We start from the raw sequence: 21,360 nt of genomic DNA on the forward strand, positions 1-21,360 counted from the left end.
CCTGTAAATAAACTTTGATATGACTTTTGATTCTGGTTTTAATGTAGTCCTTGATAAAAGGTTTAAGAGTACTACTCAGTTCAGTAACTGGATATCTTTTGCAGAAACTTGGGCATCATTCAGCTGTGTAGTATCAAACTATTCTCATTACCTGAAACAGCACAGTTCTGTAATCATTTCAACAAACCAGAAGAGAGCACTCCAGGAACATAACTTGACAAAAGAAGACTTCAAATGTTCAAACGGGCCTTTCCAGATAATACATCTCTGTGCACAAACAAGGTTCTCTTCATGTGAAACTCAGGTTGACAACTGACAATACTGCCTCAGAATAACAATAAAGGGGGATCAAGAGACACTGAGAGTCTTTCTTATTATCTCTGAGAGTCCAGACACTGAGTAATTATGTGCACTCACACTCAATAATTTGAATGTCCCCAAATGCTTCCAAATGCTCAGATACAAAAGACTTACATTTTTCACTCCGGAGCCTATGTACACAGTGTCAGAAATAAATAGAAATGCGTGTGAAAAGACACGCCTTACCGGGATGCATTGTCACTGTTCACGGTGCTGGCCGAAGGTAGAATACTTCACTGCAAGCATCAGTGGCAGGATGCGGCCGATATAAATAGAGCAGGAGCGTTGCCTGGCAATCCTGACGTCAGCAAAAACGTGCGCTCACAAGATGCGAAGAGCACAATGAGGAGATCTATGAAATAAACAAAGGACAATGTAATATCGACACAAAACAAATTATGACCAAAGCACTAATGCTGGCCTATGGTACTTGTTAGACGGCGACCTCAGAGGAGCCCGGAAAGGGGTCCTGACTTCCCTGAGTCCCACCCGCGTAGTATTGTAGCCGGGCACTGGCGAGAGATTCCCCAGGGGGAGGAATCTCGGAACTAGGATCGTACTTCTGGCGCCACACGACACAGGGAGACCACACTGGGTATTCTCAGAAACAAGCTTTATCAAATAAGTATCACTGCAAATATGTACAAGGTGAGCACGGGCTCAAGAGTCTCGGAAAGGTAGGGGGTAGCGGGACTGTCTCTGGTAACGGTTCCAAGCAGGGACGTGTCCGGCGCACAGCTCACAATCCTCGAGCTGGGGGATACGTGGTCGGAGTCGGGGTCCGGCGGGACCGGGAGAGTCTGGGGGAGCCGCGAGTCACTCAGCAGGGCTCAGGTACAAGTTCGGAGGTCTTACGATCTTCAGGGAGCCGCGAGTCGCTCAGCAGGGCTCAGGTACAAGTTCGGAGGTCTTACGATCTTCAGGGAGCCGCGAGTCACTCAGCAGGGCTCAGGTACAAGTTCGGAGGTCTTACGATCTTCAGGGAGCCGCGAGTCACTCAGCAGGGCTCAGGTACAAGTTCGGAGGTCTTACGATCTTCAGGGAGCCGCGAGTCACTCAGCAGGGCTCAGGTGGGTTCCAGTTCCAGGAGCCGCGACCACGTCCGCAGGCTCTCGTTGTTCCAGCGTCGAATCTGCCGGACAGTCTCAGAGCACCCCTTGTTATAGGTCGACCCCGCTTTGATGTCCGGAGTCTGCGCAGGCAGGGGTCTTGTCACCTGGGGGCCGTTTGTCGGGGTTTCCTGCTATTGTCTTTTGATCCTTTCAGGGCCGGGTCGGGAGGAGTCTCAGACACCCAGCAGGCACGGAGCCAGCCCGCAGGGAGGCCGGAGGGCCGATCGAAACCCATCGTCCCAGGGGAGTTCAGAGGTGCGATAGAAACTGCTCCTCCCTCTCTCATCCCCTGGAAGCGTGATGTCCTCCAGCCAGAGTGGCGCCTCGAGGCCCGGGTCGCGCTGGAGCCGGGCGGCCATCTTGTTGCAGGGAGTGGGCACGCGGGCCCGGGGTGGCCGAAAGGAGAGAGGCCATGGACGGGGATGTCCGGGGTTGGTGCAGGTGTCCTGGTGGGAAAGGTCGGCTGGGCCGCGTGCTTGGGCTGCAGGCACCCGGTTTCGGGGGTGCGGGGGCACGGAGGGCCATTCTACGAGGCCGGGTCCAACACGCGTCCCTCCCAGCTGAAAGCCGGAGAGAACTGCCCATCACCTTGGGGGGTTCTCTTCGCTGAGGCGGAAGAACCGGGAGAGGCCGTCAGCGTTGGCGTGGTCCGTCCCAGGGCGGTGTTCTACGGTGAAGTCCATTCCCTGGAGGGAGATTGACCACCGCAGTAGCTTGGGGTTTTCTCCTCGCATCTGCATGAGCCATCGCAAGGGCCGATGGTCAGTTTGGACCCTGAAATGAGTGCCGAACAGGTAGGGTCGTAGTTTTTTGAGTGCCCAGACCACGGCAAAGGCTTCGCGCTCTATGGTGCTCCACTTCTGTTCTCGGGGTAGCAGCCGCCGACTGAGGAAGGCGACGGGCTGGTCTAGGCCTTGATCATTCACTTGGGACAGGACGGCCCCAATGCCATGCTCGGAGGCATCGGTCTGGACTATGAACTCCTTGGTGTAGTCGGGAGCCTGGAGGACGGGGGCCGTGCACATGGCCTTTTTTAGAGCATCGAAAGCTTCCTGGCAGGCAGCCGTCCATTGCACCTTCTTTGGCTGTTTTTTAGACGTGAGTTCAGTGAGAGGGCCGACCAGGCTGCCATACCCCCGAATGAATCGGCGGTAGTAGCCCGTGAGTCCCAGAAAGGCTCGGACTTCCGTTTGGGTGATGGGTGGGTCCCAGGCCAGGATGGCGTCGATCTTTGGCTGTAGAGGAGCGACCTGGCCACTCCCGACTTGGTGCCCCAGGTAGACTACGGATCCTTGCCCGATCTGGCACTTGCTGGCTTTTACGGTGAGGCCCGCCTGGCGCAGGGCGGTTAGCACTCTCCGGAGGTGCTGGAGGTGCTCGCTCCACTCTGAACTGAAGACAGCGATGTCGTCCAGATAGGCCGCGCTGAACTGTTCTAGCCCGGCCAGGACCCTATTTACCAGTCTCTGGAAAGTGGCCGGGGCATTTTTCATCCCGAAGGGCATCACGCGGAAGCGGTAGTGCCCATCGGGGGTGGAGAAAGCAGACCTCTCCTTGGCCCCTTCGGTGAGCGCAATCTGCCAGTAGCCGCAGGTGAGGTCGAAAGTGCTGAGGAACCGGGCGGCCCCTAGTCGGTCAATGAGCTCGTCGGCTCGTGGAATGGGGTGGGCATCGGCTCGGGTAACGTCATTGAGCCCCCGGTAATCCACGCAGAACCGGAGCTCGGGGGCGACACCGGGGGCCGCTGCCTTCGGGACCAGGACCACGGGGCTGGCCCAGGGACTGTCAGAGGGCTCGATCACCCCCAGGGTCAACATCTTTGAGACTTCGGCTTGAATACAGGACCGGACCCGGTCAGGAACCCGGTAGGCTCGGTGTCTCACCGGAGGGCTGTCCCCGGTGTCCACATCGTGAACACACCAGTTGGTGACCCGGGGGGTCAGGGAGAAGAGGTCAGAAAATTGTCTGAGGAGCTGGCGGCAGTCCGCTTGTTGCTGGGCAGTGAGGGCTGGGGAGAGGTTCACTCCCTCCACGGAGCCATCCTGCTCCTTGACACACAGGAGGTCCGGGAGGGGTCCGACTCATCTTCGGCCCCGTCATCGGTGGCCAGCAGGAGGCTCAGTTCTGTCCGCACGAAGTGAGGCTTGAGGCGGTTCACGTGCAGGACCCGGAGGGGATCCCGAGGCGACTGGACGTCCACCAAGTAGGTGACTTGGCTCTTCCTCTCAACCACTTTGTAGGGCCCAGTCCATCGGTCCTGGAGAGCGCCAGGCTTCACGGGGGCCATGACCCACACCTGCTGGCCCGGCTGGAACTCGACCAGAGTAGCATTCTGGTCGTACCAGCGCTTCATCTCTTCTTGACTCGCCTCCAGGTTGGCCTCGGCCAGTTCTCGGAACCTCCTGGTCTGGTTCCGGAGGGCCAGGACATATTGGAACACATCTCGGGGGGTGGTCTGGGGTGCTGCCTCCCACCCTTCCTTAACCAAGCTGAGGGGACCTCGGACGGGGTGCCCATAGAGTAATTCAAACGGGCTGAACCCTAAGGACTTCTGGGGGACCTCCCGGTAAGCGAACAAGAGGCAGAGGAGCAGGACGTCCCACTTACGCCGGAGGGGCTCTTCTAGGCCAGCGATCATCCCTTTCAAAGTCCTATTAAACCTCTCTAGTAGGCCGTTCCCTTGGGGATGGTACGGGGTGGTGAACTTATAGGACACCCCACATTGTTGCCACAGGGACGTCATATACCTTGATATAAAATTAGTGCCGCGATCGCTCACGACCTCGCGGGGGAAACCCACCCTGGAAAAGATCCCCATCAGGGCCCGGCCCACCACGGGGGCCGTAATGGTGCGCAGGGGAATAGCCTCTGGATAGCGGGTGGCGTGGTCTACTAGGACCAAGATGAAGCGGTGACCTTGGGAGGTGGGGGGGTCCAGTGGCCCCACGATGTCGATTCCGACTCGTTCGAAGGGGGTACTGACGACCGGGAAGGGTTGGAGGGGAGCCTTGCGCTTCCCCCCACTCTTCCCACTGGCTTGGCACGTGGGGCAGGACTTGCAGTGTGCCTCTACCGCTGCTTTCATCTTAGGCCAATAAAAATGGGTCACGAGACGGCTGTAGGTCTTGTCCTGACCCAGGTGACCGGCAAGGGGGACATCGTGGGCTAAGCCCAGGAGGAAATCCCGGAAGCGGAGGGGTACCACCAGTACCTGTCCGGATCCCAGCTCCACTGATTTCTGCTCACTATACAGGATGTTATTCTCCCAATAGATTCGGTGCGTTCCGGTCTGGTCACCTGCGGCTTGGCCCTCGGCCTGGCGCCGCAGCCCGACCAGGGAAGGACAGGTGGCTTGCTCCCGGCAAAATTCTTCCCGGGTGGGCCCGCCCTCGTGGCGCCAATGGGCCAACTCGGGTAGATCCCCCAACTCGGGGACCGGGGCGGGGTCGGATGGTGCGGGTTCGTCGCTGGCGACGGACCCTTCCGATGGGGGAACGGGAGGGCCCTCGGCGGGGACGGTACGGGTTTCTTCGACCGGGGTGCTCTCGACTTCTCTCCGGGGAGTGAGTCGGGCTGTCATAGATCGGGTGGTGGCACACACCCACTCGGGGAGTCCCATCATTCCTAGGTGGGCCTTGCGCTCTACGTGCTTCCAGGGAGAACTCTCCAGGTCGTTCCCTAAGAGGCAGTCGACCGGCTGGGAGGTTCTTACGGCCACCTTGAGCTTCCCTATCACCCCTCCCCACTCAAATGGCACCAGGGCTACCTGACACATACTTTCCCTATTGTCTGCAGAGATTACGGGGCAAAAGACATTGGGGAGGATCTGCTCCTCGGGAACTAGGTGCCTGAGGACACCGGTGATACTGGCCCCGGTGTCCCGCAGGGCCTCTACCTGGTGGCCATTGATCTTAACGAGCTGCCCATATTTCTGTGTGTTGGACGGTAGGAGGCTACCAGGGATCATTTCCCTATCTCCCAGGGATACTAGGGCCATAGCGGCGGGTTCCCACTCCTCGGCTTCCTCACCCTCCTCCCCTAGGGCTACGTTGGCTATCTGTCTCGCAGGGGTGACTTGGGTGGCCATGGGGCACTCTGGGTCATTGGCGTAGTGCCCGGGTTTCTGGCAACGAAAACATGTGACGGTCACCCGGTGTCCTCGTCTCCCAGGGGGCCCTGTTACTGGTGGGGGGGGCGCCGGGAAAGGTGGAGGTGGTGTCTTCGGGGGGCTAGGCTGGGACTCTCTCGGCCCTCCCTGGTTCCCTCCCCCTCTCTGGCGGGGTGGTCCCTGACTGGTTCGGGGGTACTCTCCTACCATGCCCCGGGAGACCCGGGTGTTGGTCCAGCGGTCGGCCTCCACAGCCAGCTTCCGGGGATCTGTGAGCTTGCTATCCAGCAGATGTTGACGCAGCTCTACGAAGCAGTTCGCAGCCAGATGTTCCCATAACATGAGGTCAGTGAGTTCGGCAAGGGTGGTGACCTTGCTGCCCTTGACCCACCCATCGAAGGCCCGACTAAAAAAGTTTACATACTCCACCCAGGTGGTGCCCGGGATCTTCCTGCAGTCCCGGAACCGTTGGCGATACATTTCTGGGGTGAGGCCGTATCTTGTGAGGAGAGCCTCTTTCATGTGGCTGTAGGAGGTCTGCAGGGAGAGGGGTAGGTCGAGCAGGGTGTCCCTTCCTTCGCTCAGAAACCGCCCCCACAACCCCGCCCCCCAGTCCTGCTGTGGAATCCGATGGGAGGTCATGGCGACCTCGTAGGCCCGAAACCATTGCTGAATGTCATCGTTTTTATAATATTCTTTGACCACATCCTTGGGGATGTGGACCTTCTGTTCCGCTGGGGGGGCCGTCTCTCGGTTCCCCGAGGGCCTACCGTCCTCATTTCGGGCCTTGAGCTCGAGTTCCTTTAAGCTGCGTTCGTGCTCTAGTTGGAGCTTTCTTCCTTCGTGCTCCCGTTGGAGCTTCTTTTCTTCTAGTTCGCCTTGTACGCGCATTTGCTCTACCGCTAGCTTTTTCTCCGCTAACTTCAATTCGCCCTCGATCTTGAGTTTGGCTAACTCGAGTTCATGACTGCGGCGTCTCTCTCTGTCCGCGAGTTCTCCCGGGGATAGGCCCCCGTCTGGTACGATGCCTTGCACCTGATTGTCGCTGCTTTCACTTGGAGGGGGTTCGGTTTCGTCGGGGCGCTCCCCCGTGCCTTCCGGGCGGGATGCCCCGGTCTCCACCCAAGTTTTCAGTGCTTTCTGCAAGTCTTCCTTAGTGTTGAGGCCAGTGGTAGCTATTTTAAGTTCTTTGCAAAATTGTTTTAGCTCTTTGTTTGTGTATTCTTCCAGATGCTCCACCTGGAACATTCTGTTGGTGTTGGTTTCTGCGGAGCTCATGGCGCTTCCTTCTGCCATCTTTGTTGGTCGTGCGTCCGTTGTTCACTGTACGATCTCTAGGTGATGGGCCCGAATCCCGTCGCTTGCCACCAATGTTAGACGGCGACCTCAGAGGAGCCCGGAAAGGGGTCCTGACTTCCCTGAGTCCCACCCGCGTAGTATTGTAGCCGGGCACTGGCGAGAGATTCCCCAGGGGGAGGAATCTCGGAACTAGGATCGTACTTCTGGCGCCACACGACACAGGGAGACCACACTGGGTATTCTCAGAAACAAGCTTTATCAAATAAGTATCACTGCAAATATGTACAAGGTGAGCACGGGCTCAAGAGTCTCGGAAAGGTAGGGGGTAGCGGGACTGTCTCTGGTAACGGTTCCAAGCAGGGACGTGTCCGGCGCACAGCTCACAATCCTCGAGCTGGGGGATACGTGGTCGGAGTCGGGGTCCGGCGGGACCGGGAGAGTCTGGGGGAGCCGCGAGTCACTCAGCAGGGCTCAGGTACAAGTTCGGAGGTCTTACGATCTTCAGGGAGCCGCGAGTCGCTCAGCAGGGCTCAGGTACAAGTTCGGAGGTCTTACGATCTTCAGGGAGCCGCGAGTCACTCAGCAGGGCTCAGGTACAAGTTCGGAGGTCTTACGATCTTCAGGGAGCCGCGAGTCACTCAGCAGGGCTCAGGTACAAGTTCGGAGGTCTTACGATCTTCAGGGAGCCGCGAGTCACTCAGCAGGGCTCAGGTGGGTTCCAGTTCCAGGAGCCGCGACCACGTCAGCAGGCTCTCGTTGTTCCAGCGTCGAATCTGCCGGACAGTCTCAGAGCACCCCTTGTTATAGGTCGACCCCGCTTTGATGTCCGGAGTCTGCGCAGGCAGGGGTCTTGTCACCTGGGGGCCGTTTGTCGGGGTTTCCTGCTATTGTCTTTTGATCCTTTCAGGGCCGGGTCGGGAGGAGTCTCAGACACCCAGCAGGCACGGAGCCAGCCCGCAGGGAGGCCGGAGGGCCGATCGAAACCCATCGTCCCAGGGGAGTTCAGAGGTGCGATAGAAACTGCTCCTCCCTCTCTCATCCCCTGGAAGCGTGATGTCCTCCAGCCAGAGTGGCGCCTCGAGGCCCGGGTCGCGCTGGAGCCGGGCGGCCATCTTGTTGCAGGGAGTGGGCACGCGGGCCCGGGGTGGCCGAAAGGAGAGAGGCCATGGACGGGGATGTCCGGGGTTGGTGCAGGTGTCCTGGTGGGAAAGGTCGGCTGGGCCGCGTGCTTGGGCTGCAGGCACCCGGTTTCGGGGGTGCGGGGGCACGGAGGGCCATTCTACGAGGCCGGGTCCAACAGTACTGTTTTGAGTCTACTGTACAATACTTCAGCATACCTACAGGGTTCGTAATAAATATTACCGTGGTGTTCTGAGCCTTCCATATAATATTGCAGCAGCAACCTTGGGGGTACTGAGCATTGACCTTTAGCCAGTGTCATCATGTCTTGTATCCAGGGTCATCAAAGTCGAACCAGCGGGTCTATAACCAATGTCTCCAATGTCTATGGGCGACATGACATCACATAATTACTGTCTCGAGGGGCGGCATGACAATGAGTTGCCAAGCCTCCTTCCCCAGCATGGGCAGGTTCCACGAAGGGGAAGCTTTTAAGGCTGGTCACCTTTGTGAGCTACCCCAGCCATTTGCTGCTCCCAGCAACTGCCCCCACCAGTCTGACCCCCACTATGGGCAGGAGAATCGGCGGGAAAACCAAGTGAGGAAGGGAGGTGTGCCCACCTTTGCTAACCCCAACCCTCAGGTGGGGGAGACAAGGTGACACACAGCTCTCAGTCCCCTCAATCTTGCAGATGGGGGGACTCAGCCAACTAGAGAGAGGCATATGCCCCCCTGCCACTGGAGGGTGGCATAATAGGGGGTGTACCCGGCCCAAAGAAGGGACCCATTGGTCCTGACCTGTACCTACCAGTAACTGTCCTAAATTTAGTTTTAGGGGCAAGAACAGACCAGAAGAAGAAGGACCGAAGCAACCATGCTGAACTAAGAAGACGAGGACGCTCACTGACTTGGGCCAAGCCCTTCTGGCCTGTCCCTACCTCAAACCTGCTCCAGTGAAATCCCAGTGAGTCCTGCAGCCTGCAGCCCCCAAGAACCCAGAGCACCTGCCCTGCCTTCCCAAACCAAGACTTTGTCTCCCGTGAGCACCGGATTTGCTCATCCACAGACTCTGGCTGCACCAAAATCCGCAAGTCTGCACCACTCTGCACCTGGCGCTCACGCCCCGAGTTCGAGTGGCCCAACACCAAGAGGAGGTCTCCCCGGAGATCCTGACCTGAGATCTCGTGATCTCTGACCTACCTTGAATCTCCAATCCACGCCTGCAGCCCCCTTCTGGAGGATCCCCCTGAACGCGACCGGAACTGGTAAGAAAAACTCAACACCTAAAGACACCCCTGCACCCCACATCCCACGGCCTTGGGTGGGCCAACTGACGGTGTCCCAGCATCCCCAGGCATCCTAACTTACCTCTCCACCCGGTGGTCACCTCCAGAAGATCTTCATCCCGAGCCTGCAGTTTTAGTTGCAACCGGAGAATCCCCATTGAAATCAACATAGAATCCGATGCCAATACAGCACCCTGCACCCAGCTGCCCCTGTGCCGCTGTGGTTTCACTTTGTGTGCTAACTCTGATCCCCTTTGCCCTGAGCCTAGCACCAGGAGCTTTGCTCCCACAACCTTGTGGCCTGCTTGTGAGCAGCCACCTACCGGAGACCCCCTATCCCCCACTGGATAACATTGGGCTTAAGCACTCTGCACCTAGCCGCCCTAGTTCCGCAGAGGGTGTTCTGAGAGTGCATCCTCGACCCTGGGGAAACCCTGGTTCTAACCCCAGAAACTCAACTCCCACAAACAAGTATTTACCTGTAAACCGATAACTTAATTTCTTCCCATAGGATTGCATTGACTGCTTTTCTTTGAAAATTGCTTTAAGTGTGGAGTTGGTTTGTATGTAAACTTGAAAAACTGGAAAAGTGTATTACTTACCTTTTGTCTAGGAAATGTCTCAGTGTGATATCTAGGCATATTACACTGGTTAGCAAACGTAACCTAAATATTAACCCAAGAAGTAACTTTTACTGTAATCTACAAAGTAACTGAGAAGTAATTCTGAATTATTGTTTTTTTCAAATTCCCCAGGTAACAGAAGCATAAGACAGAGGCAGGTTGCAGAGTTCATAAATCAGCCAAAATCGAGAGAACCCAGGAAAGATGTTTCTGGGAATACCAATGTTGAGGTGCTGCAGAACTCCCCCGAAGAGGTAAACTCTAGAGGTATGTTGCAGTCAGAATATTACTGGGAGCAAAGGGAAAAGGAAACTTCCAAAAGTGACTTTAATAATTCTAAGCTGAAAGTCGGACTATCACTGAAAAATAATGAACGTAAGAGCTATCTGAAAAATCCTCATTTTTTGAATGGTCTTTCAAATGTGCAGAAAACTCAAAGGGCATACAGATGTTCTGATCCGGATGAAAGTTTTAGTCGCAAGGCAAAGCCTACCCAACTAAAGGGAGCACGTTCCAAAGTAAGCCGATATGCATGTAGTGCTTGTGGGAAAACATTATTTTATAAAGCTAATCTTGTTGTGCGTTATAGATCACATTCAGGTGAAAAGCTGTGATCGTGTACATACTGTGATAAAAGGTTTAGTCGGCAGGATCATCTGAAAGCACATATGAGAATGCACACTGGAGAGACACCGTATAAATGTATTGAATGTGGGAAATGATTTACTTGGAAAGAAAGTTTTAAACTACATCAAAGAACACATATTGAGGGGTATCCTAGCTCGAGAAAAACACTGAATGTGGAAAAATGTAGATGGTGGAAAATTGCTAAATTGCTTTGAATGCAGAGTCACAACACGTACTACTGATATATTTGTGATCTAAGAGGACAGCAAGAGAGGGTTTAACACAGACAGAAATTGGAGAACCAAGAACACAAATCAGCTAAATACTAGACCTCCAATATTGTTATCTCCAGCAAGTGTCCCTGAAACGGGGATAATGCCACAATTATCATTGTCACTGGATTCATCACAAACAAACCCCGATAACATCATTGAATACCATGATGTTCACCATATGCCGGCAGGCCGTGGAATAGTACAAGAAGAACAGATATCAACAAGACCTGAAATACACGGCAAGTTAGGACTACATTATTTGGCTCTAACAGGTGAACTTTGCTGAATTGAAAAGTGCTTATGTGAGATGGATGTACATTATTTGTGACAACTTCTGCATTCTGCATAATTATATCTCTATCAAATTATTTCAAAAGATTGATGTTAGATAGAAATGCATTAGAAAACACAGATGTTTAATTCAAAGGAACAGCTGTATAAATGCAGGTGTTACAGTGCCACCCATAATGTTATTTCACAAAATGAATGGCTTTGTTTCACATTGATATGCAGAAGACATTTATTTAAGGCCATCTTCAGCAGGTCCTCTCTGCCTCTCAGAGCAGATTAGTTTGCTTGCACTTAGCAGACCCCAAGCCTGCATGTGAAAGCAAAAGGTTCAGCACTTTATAGTATAGTTATAAAACAATGTCCAAAGCAGTGAGCACATGAAATGGATATTCAGATTCCAATCTTTTTCTTTTTTCAAAGTTGTTCTTTATTGAGTTTAAAATTCAATGACCATAGCCGACGCGTTTCGTCTCACACTGAGACTTCTTCAGGGCTATAGAAAAAACACATATAGACACACATTTAAAACCAAATATATATATATATATACAAAACTATATTTTCATCTATGAGAGGATGCACTGAGCAAGTTCTCCTATGAGGCACCATTTCGACTTTATAAGGTCTGAATAGGACTATATTTTTTTACTATATATCGGTTATGGTATAACCTAATTACATATGCGATTACAGACCGAACACTCTTATTAATGGTTTTGAAATATTCAGTTCATAATGTATAAAAACATTCTAGGTACACATGGTTGATATTAATATCATACCTCTTCCAAGTCACAAAAGGCGCATTATATCGATGATAAGTAGTTCAACAAGATGTCACAATTCCCATGTTGAGAGAAATTTTATACAGTGTTTGTTTCCTAAAGCCACAAATAGATACAACATAAGTACAAATCCACTTCCATCTATTTATACAAGCATGTTTACATACATAGTGCTATTGAATGTTTATACATAACACAATGCACGATGCATGATATAATTTGCAACATGTTTTTGTGGATGTCACATTCGAAATTACATTATAGAGAAGGAGATTGGCAACTGCTCGAGTCATTTTGACCTTGAGACAACAGAGAAAGAGAAGTATTGCAAAAACTGTTTATGTATAGGTTTCCAAAGGAAATGGCATTCTGTATCAAGATCGTTTATAATGAATTGATTTTCCTCTATTATATGTCTCCGGAAGACACTAAATCCAACAGAATGGGTTTAGAAGCCATATTTCACATAAGGATTGTTTAGATGTTATAAGGAAGTCATTACTGCACCCTATTTGATAATAGTAGGCCTCTAATATTATAGATTTCATATGTACTATCTATTATGGTGTTAATCCTTATTCTAACAGGATTTGAACATCTTAAGAAAATCACAAGTGTTTGATATTACAAACGTTTGCCAAATGCACATTGCTCTATATTATCATTGTTCGACCTCAATATTTGGAATAACTAGTGTTACCGCGCGATGATAATGAAAGGACTGCTTGTATGTGTTCCAGTTGTTGGAAGCGAAGCCAAGTCAAGAAATCAAAAGTAAAATGGCACAATGCCATTTTAGCATTTACTAGTGCGATCAAACCATGTGTGTATTTACTAAAAACACCAAAGGGTTTAACAAATATAGGTAAAGCCTATCCATATGAACAGTGCGCTCTAATATATAAAGCGCATTGCACTATGTGTGTATTTAATAAAAACACAAAAAGGTTTAATCAATATAGGTCAAATCTATTCATGTTAGGAGAGCGCTCTAATACGTAATGCACATTGCGCTATATTGCCATTGTTCGACCTCAATATTTGAAAAAACTAGTGTTATCGTATATTCAATGTGAAAGCAAGCACTGCTTGTATGTGATCCTGACATTGAAAGCATGGACGAGTCAGGAGACCTTAAACCTACATGTACACGCCTCTTGTAAAGAGAGGTCTTCCTACTCAGCTATGAGTCGGCATCTGGAGCGGAGTCTTGGGTTTCTTCTCTCGCAGCAGTGTGGGTTACTGAAAGCATCGCTTGGCCAGTTCCTGACAAGAAATAGCCCTTCTGTCAAATATTTATAATGCGAGTTTCTCACTGAATAGCACCTCGGGAGCGGGGAATTCAGAGTACCTTCAACATTTTTGTCATCCTTTCTCAAATGCAAATTTTGAGAAACCTGCTATTGAGAACAATATGATGCAAAACGAGTTCTCCTAACCAATGTAGCACAAGGTTTAAATTATTAAGAAAAGCATTGCTTACATCTAGAGAGTGGTAACAGTAGTACAATTTCATTTGTATTCCACTCGGGTTAAACATAACTCCATATCACATATTTTTCAGCATACTTTTGAGTTTGAGATTGTGCTGTGATTGAATCCTTCTACAATTCGCTTTTAATTAGAATGAATCCCTTTCTCCACCCTGTTGTAAATGTATCTACATAGTTTGGTTTTAATGCTGTTTTACTTTGCATCTTCCCACCTCATAAGGGATATTCACACAATGCGTGTCACCCAGAACCTGTCTCACTTGCGTGGTGGAGGCAACTCAGGGTGGAGGTATCTTCTGCTGGGTGGTTTGAGCCGCAGTCATCTTTTGCACCCACAGTTCGATGTTGTTTTATCTGTTTGAGTTAAAAACGTGGTGTGCTGTCACCAGATGATTCAAGAGATGTCTGATTACACTAAGTGCTTAGTATGGCGTGTATGCAGCACACACAGAATCTGATCTTTAAAGTTCTCCTACTCACTTGTAAGCAAGTCATGAAAAACACATTGAAATCACCATTCAAGAATGCAGGTCTAAACTCTAAAGCAGATGGCAAATGAGTCAGAATACTTTAAGAACGGATACAAAGGTAGTTGCTTCTTTGTGAACTGATATTGCTGTGTGGTAAAATATCACTGCCTAGCAGCATGTACCTGACCCAGTTAAACCAAATATACATGATGCAAGGAAATATTTTTAATTCTGAGCAAAGCAAAAACTGATTCTCTGTTCATGAGGCAGAGACATTCTAGGATTTAGAGAAGAGGCAGCTCAGGAGAAAGGGAATCCAGAGGGTATGAGGAGTCTTTCATAGTACCGAAGTCTCCAAAAACCACAGATCTAATATGGAAAACCAGGAGTAATCAAGGGTTAGACAAAAAAGAGAACAAGGGAGGTTGAGCTAGCCAGGCCCTGGTGAAATCCTCTTGACATTAGGCAGCGTTGTGGCACCATATTCCAGAGCTCAGACGGCGATTAGGTATGAGCGCGAGCCAACCAATGGGTAATTCCAGATCAAGAAGGGATCAAGCATCTGTGAGAACATTAGAGATCTAGAATAGTGGCAGCCCCGTGACACCTTGGATTCCCTTTCGCCTTTTATGGATGCGTCCATGTTGGTGCCCAAAGGTGTGGATGTGAAGTATCTGCACTGGGTCCGGTGGAGTGTGGCATCCTCACTCGCAGAGACGAGCAAGAGTAGAAGACAGGCAAGAGTAGGAGACAAGCAAGAGTATGAGACGAGTAACAGGAGATGAGCAAGTGTGGTGGCCCTGAGACACCTGCGATTCCCTTCCGCCTTTTATTGATGCGTCCATGTTGGTGCCCAAAGGAGTGGATGTGAAGTATCTGCACTGGGTCCGGTGGAGTGGGGCATCCTCACTCGCAGAGACGAGCAAGAGTAGGAGACAAGCAAGTGTAAGAGATGAGCAAGAATAGGAGACCCAAGGCAGTGGGTGGAGATTGAAGTACAGGTCAGTCAATCAGGATTTGTAAAGCACAGCAAATTACTCATGAGGGTCTCAAGGCACTGGAGTTGCTAGCTGCTTCACGGTGCTTTTTTCATTTGAACAGCCTCGTAAAAAGTGAAAAATTAGGGAAAAGCAGGAGAAAGCTCTCAGAAAAGAGGTGTGAAAGGAAGGAGAAAGCAGTAAAAAAAAATCGGGCAAATGCAGGAGAAACACTCAGGAAAAACAAGGGAAAGGAAGGAGAAAGCAGTAAAAAATGAGGCAAAAGCAGGTGAATGCACTCAGAGAGACGGGGAGGAAGCACTGCTGTGCAGCAGCCTGAAGGATCTCTGGATATGAATCCTGACTTCATGACTCAAAGTGCAGGGTCACTGTGTTGTCACCCCAGATTGCAAATGCCACAAACATATTGACTCTGGGCCTCAGGCAGCCTGAAATACGCTGTAACATGAATAATGTTTATCAATAGCAGGATGGGCCAATCAATTATAATGTCTCCTAAGGAAAATAAGGCTAAAACCAAAGAGAGGCAAAGCTCTCGTCATACTAGCTGTCCATTTCAGGGTCACTGAGAAAGAAGTCGATGGGCAGCTAGTATGAAAAGAGGTTTGTTCCTCTTTGGTTCCAGCCTCATTTTCCTTGGGAGACAGTATTATTCATTAGCCCATCCTACTATGTGAGGACACTTCCTTGGCAGGTTAATAAATATTGGTTGTTCCAGAGACCGTAAAAAATTGAACAAAAAATATTGAATGGAATATAGTATATTTAGCTCTTGCTCTAGAAAACAAATGAAAATATCAAGGGGTGATTGTAGGAAGCTGGCTCGGTATATACTATACCAAAATGAGGTATAGTGTGCACAGAGTCCAGTGGAACCCCAAAGGTAGGCAGAGGTAAAAGTAGATAATACCCTACTATCTATCTGTGGTAGTGTGGGCGAGCAGTAAGGCTTTATCGAGGGTAGTGTTAAGCATTTGTTGTGCACACTCAGGCAAGAAATTATGTCACACACTCAAAGACTGAACTCAGACCAATTTGTTTGTAGAAATATTAAGTTATTTTATTTCTAGAACCGAGCAAAGCCTGGTACAGGTAAGTGAAATTAATGCTTTGCAAAATTTTATGCAATGTTTTACAGTTGAATGCAGGTTCAAATGCAGTTGATTGAATTACAGGTAGTCAATGTTTCGAAATTACTTTTCAGTTACATTACTGATTACTTTGTATGTTACTTATTAGATTACTTTTGTAAGTGATTTTTTGTACTCAGTGTGATATACCTAGATATCACACTGGAACATTCCACACAGAACAATTTTCAAGGAAAAATAGTCAATGTTATCCTATGGAGAAAAATGAAGTTAACGGTTTGCAGGTAAGTACAAGTTTGTCGGAGTTGGGATTCTGTGGTTAGAACAAGGGTTCCCCCAGGGTCAAGGATGCACTCTTGAAACGCCCTCAGTGGCACTAGGGCGGCCAGGTGCAGAGTGCTAAGGCCCAATGTTATCCAATGGGGGCTAGAGGGCCTCCGGTTGGGGGCTGCTCATGAGCTGGCCACAAGGTGTGGGAGCAAAGCTCCTGGTGTCAGGCTCAGGGCAATGGGGGATCAGAGTTAGCACCCAAAGTACTCCCGGAGCGAAGCAGGGGCGGCTGGGTGCGGAGTGCTGTTTTCGTGTGGGTGCCCTGTTGTTTTCAGCGGGGATTCTCCAGTTGCAAAAAAGACTGCGGACTCAGGACGAAAATCTTCCGGAGGTGCCCACCGGTTGGAAAGGTAAGTTGGGATGCCTGGGGATGCTGGGACACCGTCGGTTGGGCCACCCAAGCCTGTGGGACGTCGGGTGCAGGGGTGTCTTTAGGCGTCTGTTTTTTCTTACCAGCTCCGGTCGGGGGGATCCTCCAGAAAGGGGCTGCAGGCCTCACTTGGAGATTCGAGGCAGGTCAGAATCACCGGGGAGACCTCCTTGTTGTGTTGGGCCACTCAAACTCGGGCCATAGGCGTTGGGAGCAGAGTGGTGCAGACTTGTGGTTTTGGCTGGGGCCTGAGTCTGTGGTTGAGCAAATCCGGTGCTCACGGAGGACAAATTCTTCGGCTTGGAAGGCAGGGCAGGTCCGACGGGTTATTGAGGCTGCTGGCTGCAGGACACACCGAGATTTTGCTGGAGCAGGTGCGAGGTGGGGACAAGCCGGTAGGGCTGTGGCAAAGTCAATGGGCCTCCTCCTCTTCTTAGTTTCAGCATGGCTTCTTCGGTCCTTCTTCTTCTCTTCTTATCGATTCTTGGCTGAGGAGGCAAGGTTCAGGGTTGCCCCTAAATACTAGATTTAGGGGCGTTACAGATAAGTAAAGGTTGGGACCAATGGGTCCCTTCCTTGGGGTGGTATTCCCCCTATTATGCCACCCTCCAGTGGGAGGGAGAATATGCCTCACTCTGGTTGGCAGGGTCCCCCCTTCTACAAGATGGCGGTGACGGAGAGTTGTGCTTCACCTCACCTCCCCCACCTGAGGGATGGGGTTGGCAAAGGTGGGCACACCTCCCTTTCTCACTTGGTTTTCCCGCTGATGCTCCTGCCCGAAGTGGGGTTCAGAACCAATGTGGGCCAGTTGCTGGAAGCAGCAAAGTCCTGGAGTAGCCCAGAAAGGCGGCAAGCCTTTGAAGCTTCCCCTTTGTGGACCTTGCCCATCCTGGGGAGGAGGCTTGGCACCTTGTCCCAGGATGTGCATTGCTTCAGACCCTCGAGAGCAGCAGGCTCTCGACCCAGGGGTCCAGAAACATGTCTGGTGGTGGCAGCTGGCAAGCAGCCACTCAGCCTGGACACTAGTGTTAGGTCTTTTTTCAGGGGACATCTCTAAGATGCCCTCTGAGTGCATTTTTCATTAAATCCCACACTGACATCAGTGTGGGTTTAATGTGCTGAGAAGTTTAATACCAAACTTCCAAGTTTTTAGTAAAGCCATTCATTATGGTGTTGTGGAGTTCGTAATGACTAATTCCCAGCACCATATACTCTTAATGGCATTACTGCACTTACAATGTCTAAGAATTGGCTTGGACACTGTAGGGGTATAGGGCTCATGCATCTGTACCCTCACCACTGGTATAGTGCATCCAGTTAGAGGGTTGACTGACCTATGCCTGGGCAGTGGGTTGTAGGCATGGCACACAGGGATGTGTGCCATGCCGACTCTTCACTTTGTTCTGCACCAAAACATGCAGCCTGCAATGGCAGTGTGTGTGTATAAAGGTACAGGCCCTCCAAAGGTGGCACATTAAGTGCTGCAGCCCTTGGAGGCCTTCCCTGGCCACTGTGCCCTTGGTACCTATGGTACAATTTACAAGGGACTGACCTGTGGCCAAAAAGTGCCAATTGGGTTTTGTTTTTAATGCAGTTTAGGGAATGAACATAAGACCTGTGTACCTGTTGGGCAGGAACCCAGGGCATACTCTGTCAACGTACATGAGCAGGTTGACGAAAAGTGGGGGCAACCAAGCAAAATGGGGGCACTTTCTTACTGTGATGTTCAGGGTCTCTGAGGTAGAAGAGAATGTCATGGAGGCAGCTTGGGTTCCAATTGGAATCATTGAAATATTGCGCAATGCTTTTGGTCGCATACTTAGAAATGCGGGTACAAACGGCTCCGTCAGATGGGGGACTGGCAGGGGGGACCCAGACCTTGAAGAGGGCCCGTGGTGTGCAATTTGTGAAGCTGTGGCCATGAGTTCCATGTTTCACAGCACAGAAGCCTGTAATCACAGATGGCAGTACGAAGCAGGCCGTGCTCACCCTGGCCATCCGTGCTGTAACGGACTGGCTGTGGGCACTTGGCTTCCAATAGCCAAGGATCTCCAGCCTCATCAGCAGCACCACTAGGGCTGTGGTGGTGAGGCAGCGACGAGCGGCGCCATGTTTCATTGTGGGCCTCCGGCATTGTATCCTGGCTCGAGGAGCAGCACTATGGAGGATCAGTGGTTAATGTGGGTGGGGTCTGAAAGGCACTAAGTGCCCATACTTATTTAATTTACAAAAAACAGTTCCCCTACTTTTTATAAAAATGCCACCGTCCCTGGACGAGAGATGAAATGCGTCAGCTGCATTGTAAGGCAAGGAGTCTTCTGTGCTGTGAAACCAGGGGAAGGTCAGACAGCTAAACAAGCTTCCTGCCGGGTGCTGCTGCCTGAAAGAAGTGCACATGTGCGCAATGGGTTAGTCTACAATTGTAAAGGGTGCTTAGAAGCCAAGCTGGTATTGGCTTTCATTGATGGACTCACGTGAAGCTTCCTGATAAGACATTTTATTCTTTTTGACTGGTAGTGCAAGGGAGTTGCCGCCTGAGCTGTGAAGCGCGTGTATTTAAGGGCCAGTTATATATAAAAAGAATGCACTACGTACAGTCTAGCTATTACTAAAATCTATATTTTGGAAGCCCCTTTTTTATTTTAAACCTTTTTGTGAATTTTATAGCAGCCTATTTTCTACTGTGTGTAATGCAAGTTTAAGATAATAACTTACACATTTACAGTCCATTATGTCACAGACTGGGACCTCGTAGCACTAAACATACACAAGTCACTATTCTCCACTGCACCAACCAGGGTTCAGTTCTGTGGCTTTCTGTTTACAGGCCTCTGGATTGCATTACCTAATAGAGGTTTCATAACATACAGTAGTGCATTCCCCACTGATTAACTTACCTTGCATTCTCTTTTTCATTCAAACTGTGCGTTCTGTTACATGTACACACCTAAAGGTGAAAGTCTGAGAAAAGTTACAGAATATTTTGTTTATTTAGCCATGCCTTTGACCCCGCCTCCACGCTCACTGTGCCCATTTGAATGCAGCATCACAGTTCCCATACTTTTTTTAATGGACTTCAATTTTCACACATGCAAAGTAGAAAAAGCTTTAAATGTGTCTAAGCATAGTATTTTGTACAGCAAGGGTACCCTTCCAGTACAAAACCTATGGTAGACTCAGGCACACACCCTAGCACTATGGTGCTAAGATGTGTGCCTGGCGCACGGCAGCTGAAATCTGTGCTGGCACGGATGAGAGAGGCGGAGAGTGTCATATCTCTGTATATATGGCTCTCTCCTACCGCCTTTTTGGCGGCTCTGCTGCATTTCGTGATTCTTTTGAGGATCTGAGCCTAAGTTTTCCAGATTACCCAATGTGTATTTTTCTCCCTGGATAGGTAACACATACTTTCCTCCTTCTGCCTTGACGCCAATTGCCACGTGGGGCAAGGCCCCGCAAACAGTTTTTCCCTGGGCCCCAGAAAAGCTTATAACTGGCCTGGTAGATGAAGGTTTAAATACTCTTTAGTGTATTAGCAATAAACATTTGCTTTTAGCCCACCATGTGCCCTTTGTGGTGCACAATCTGAGCACCAAGTTGCACACCTACTTGAATTTGTAGGTTCTCAGTGCCAACTTTCTTACATGTTTCCAGGTGGAAATGATTTAGTTCAACGAGAGATACATTCGGGCACAACCAATGCCAATCTGGGTGTTGCAGGCCAGAGAAAAGAAGTACACTGAGCATTCAACAACTGACAATATCTGCAAATAGGAAACCAGAATGTTCAAGGCATGTGAGCTGTAGATCACATGCTTTGCATACTCCTGCCATCTAGTGTTGGGTCCGGATGTTTCCAAGTTGTTTTTCTTCAAAGAAGACTTTCCAGTCACAAGGTAGTTGACTCCTCCTTTCGGTGATAGTGCGCATGGGCATCGACTCCATTGTTAGATGGTGTTTTCCACCATCAGGTTCGGACCTGAATTGCTGCGCTCCGGTTCGACACCGTTTCTCGGGTTCCTCTCGGTGTGCAATACACTCGCCCTCGACGGTATTGTTTTCAATCGCGTATTACATTCTACGTATATCGTATATACTGGAAATCCCTCTTTCGATCGGGTAGCTAGTGGAAGGCCGATGGGCCTACCCGCGTCAGGCCGCCTCGCAGTCGATGGAACAGACTCCATTTAAATTCTGCCCTCGGTGCCACTCGAAATTCCCGCGCACTGACTCACACGAAGTGTGCAACTTGTGCTTGTTACCGGAGCACAATGAACAGGACTGCGACGCGTATCAGGCCTTCCGATTGAAGAAGATGCTCTGTGATCATCGGGCTTGACATCACACCATGCAGAGCCAACACACAGGTTCCATTCCGCACCTCTTCGGAGAAGATTCAGAACAGGAGACGTTTCAGGAGTTTAGCCGGGGCTCCTGCGTAGAGTGTGTGTCCGTAGTCCAGTCTACTGCTGACGAGGGCCTGGGTGACCGTCCTTGTTTCGGTGGGGGTCCACTTGAAGATCCTGCAGAGCATGAGGAGGGTGTTGAAGCAGGAGGAGGAGACGGCGTTGACCTGCTTCTTCATGGAGAGGCTGGAGTTGAGGATGACCCCTATGTTGCGTGCGTGGTAGGTGGGTTTGGGGAGTGCTCCTAGTGCAGTCAGCCACCAGGAGTCATCCCAGGCCTGGGGGTGGATCCGAGGATGAGGACCTCTGTCTTGTCC

General features: G+C 50.5%; 1 protein-coding gene across 3 annotated transcripts in view; it reads left to right on the top strand.

Moving 5' to 3' along the window:
• LOC146813473 (uncharacterized) overlaps window positions 1-21,360 on the top strand; it is a 263,778-nt gene that overhangs the window by 167,061 nt on the left and 75,357 nt on the right. For 2 of the 3 annotated variants that reach the window (XR_014966985.1, XM_085620277.1), the window contains one exon: window positions 10,040-10,174. Coding sequence is in view for 2 of the 3 variants with exons in the window: in XM_085620277.1 (XP_085476403.1) it covers window positions 10,040-10,174 (135 nt within the window). In the remaining variant the exon portion in view is untranslated. The remainder of the gene's footprint in view (window positions 1-10,039; window positions 10,175-21,360) is intronic. The other variant, XM_085620278.1, reaches the window with a different exon arrangement.

This window comes from Triturus cristatus, chromosome 7, assembly GCF_964204655.1.
Source record: "Triturus cristatus chromosome 7, aTriCri1.1, whole genome shotgun sequence".
Taxonomy (NCBI): domain Eukaryota; kingdom Metazoa; phylum Chordata; class Amphibia; order Caudata; family Salamandridae; genus Triturus; species Triturus cristatus.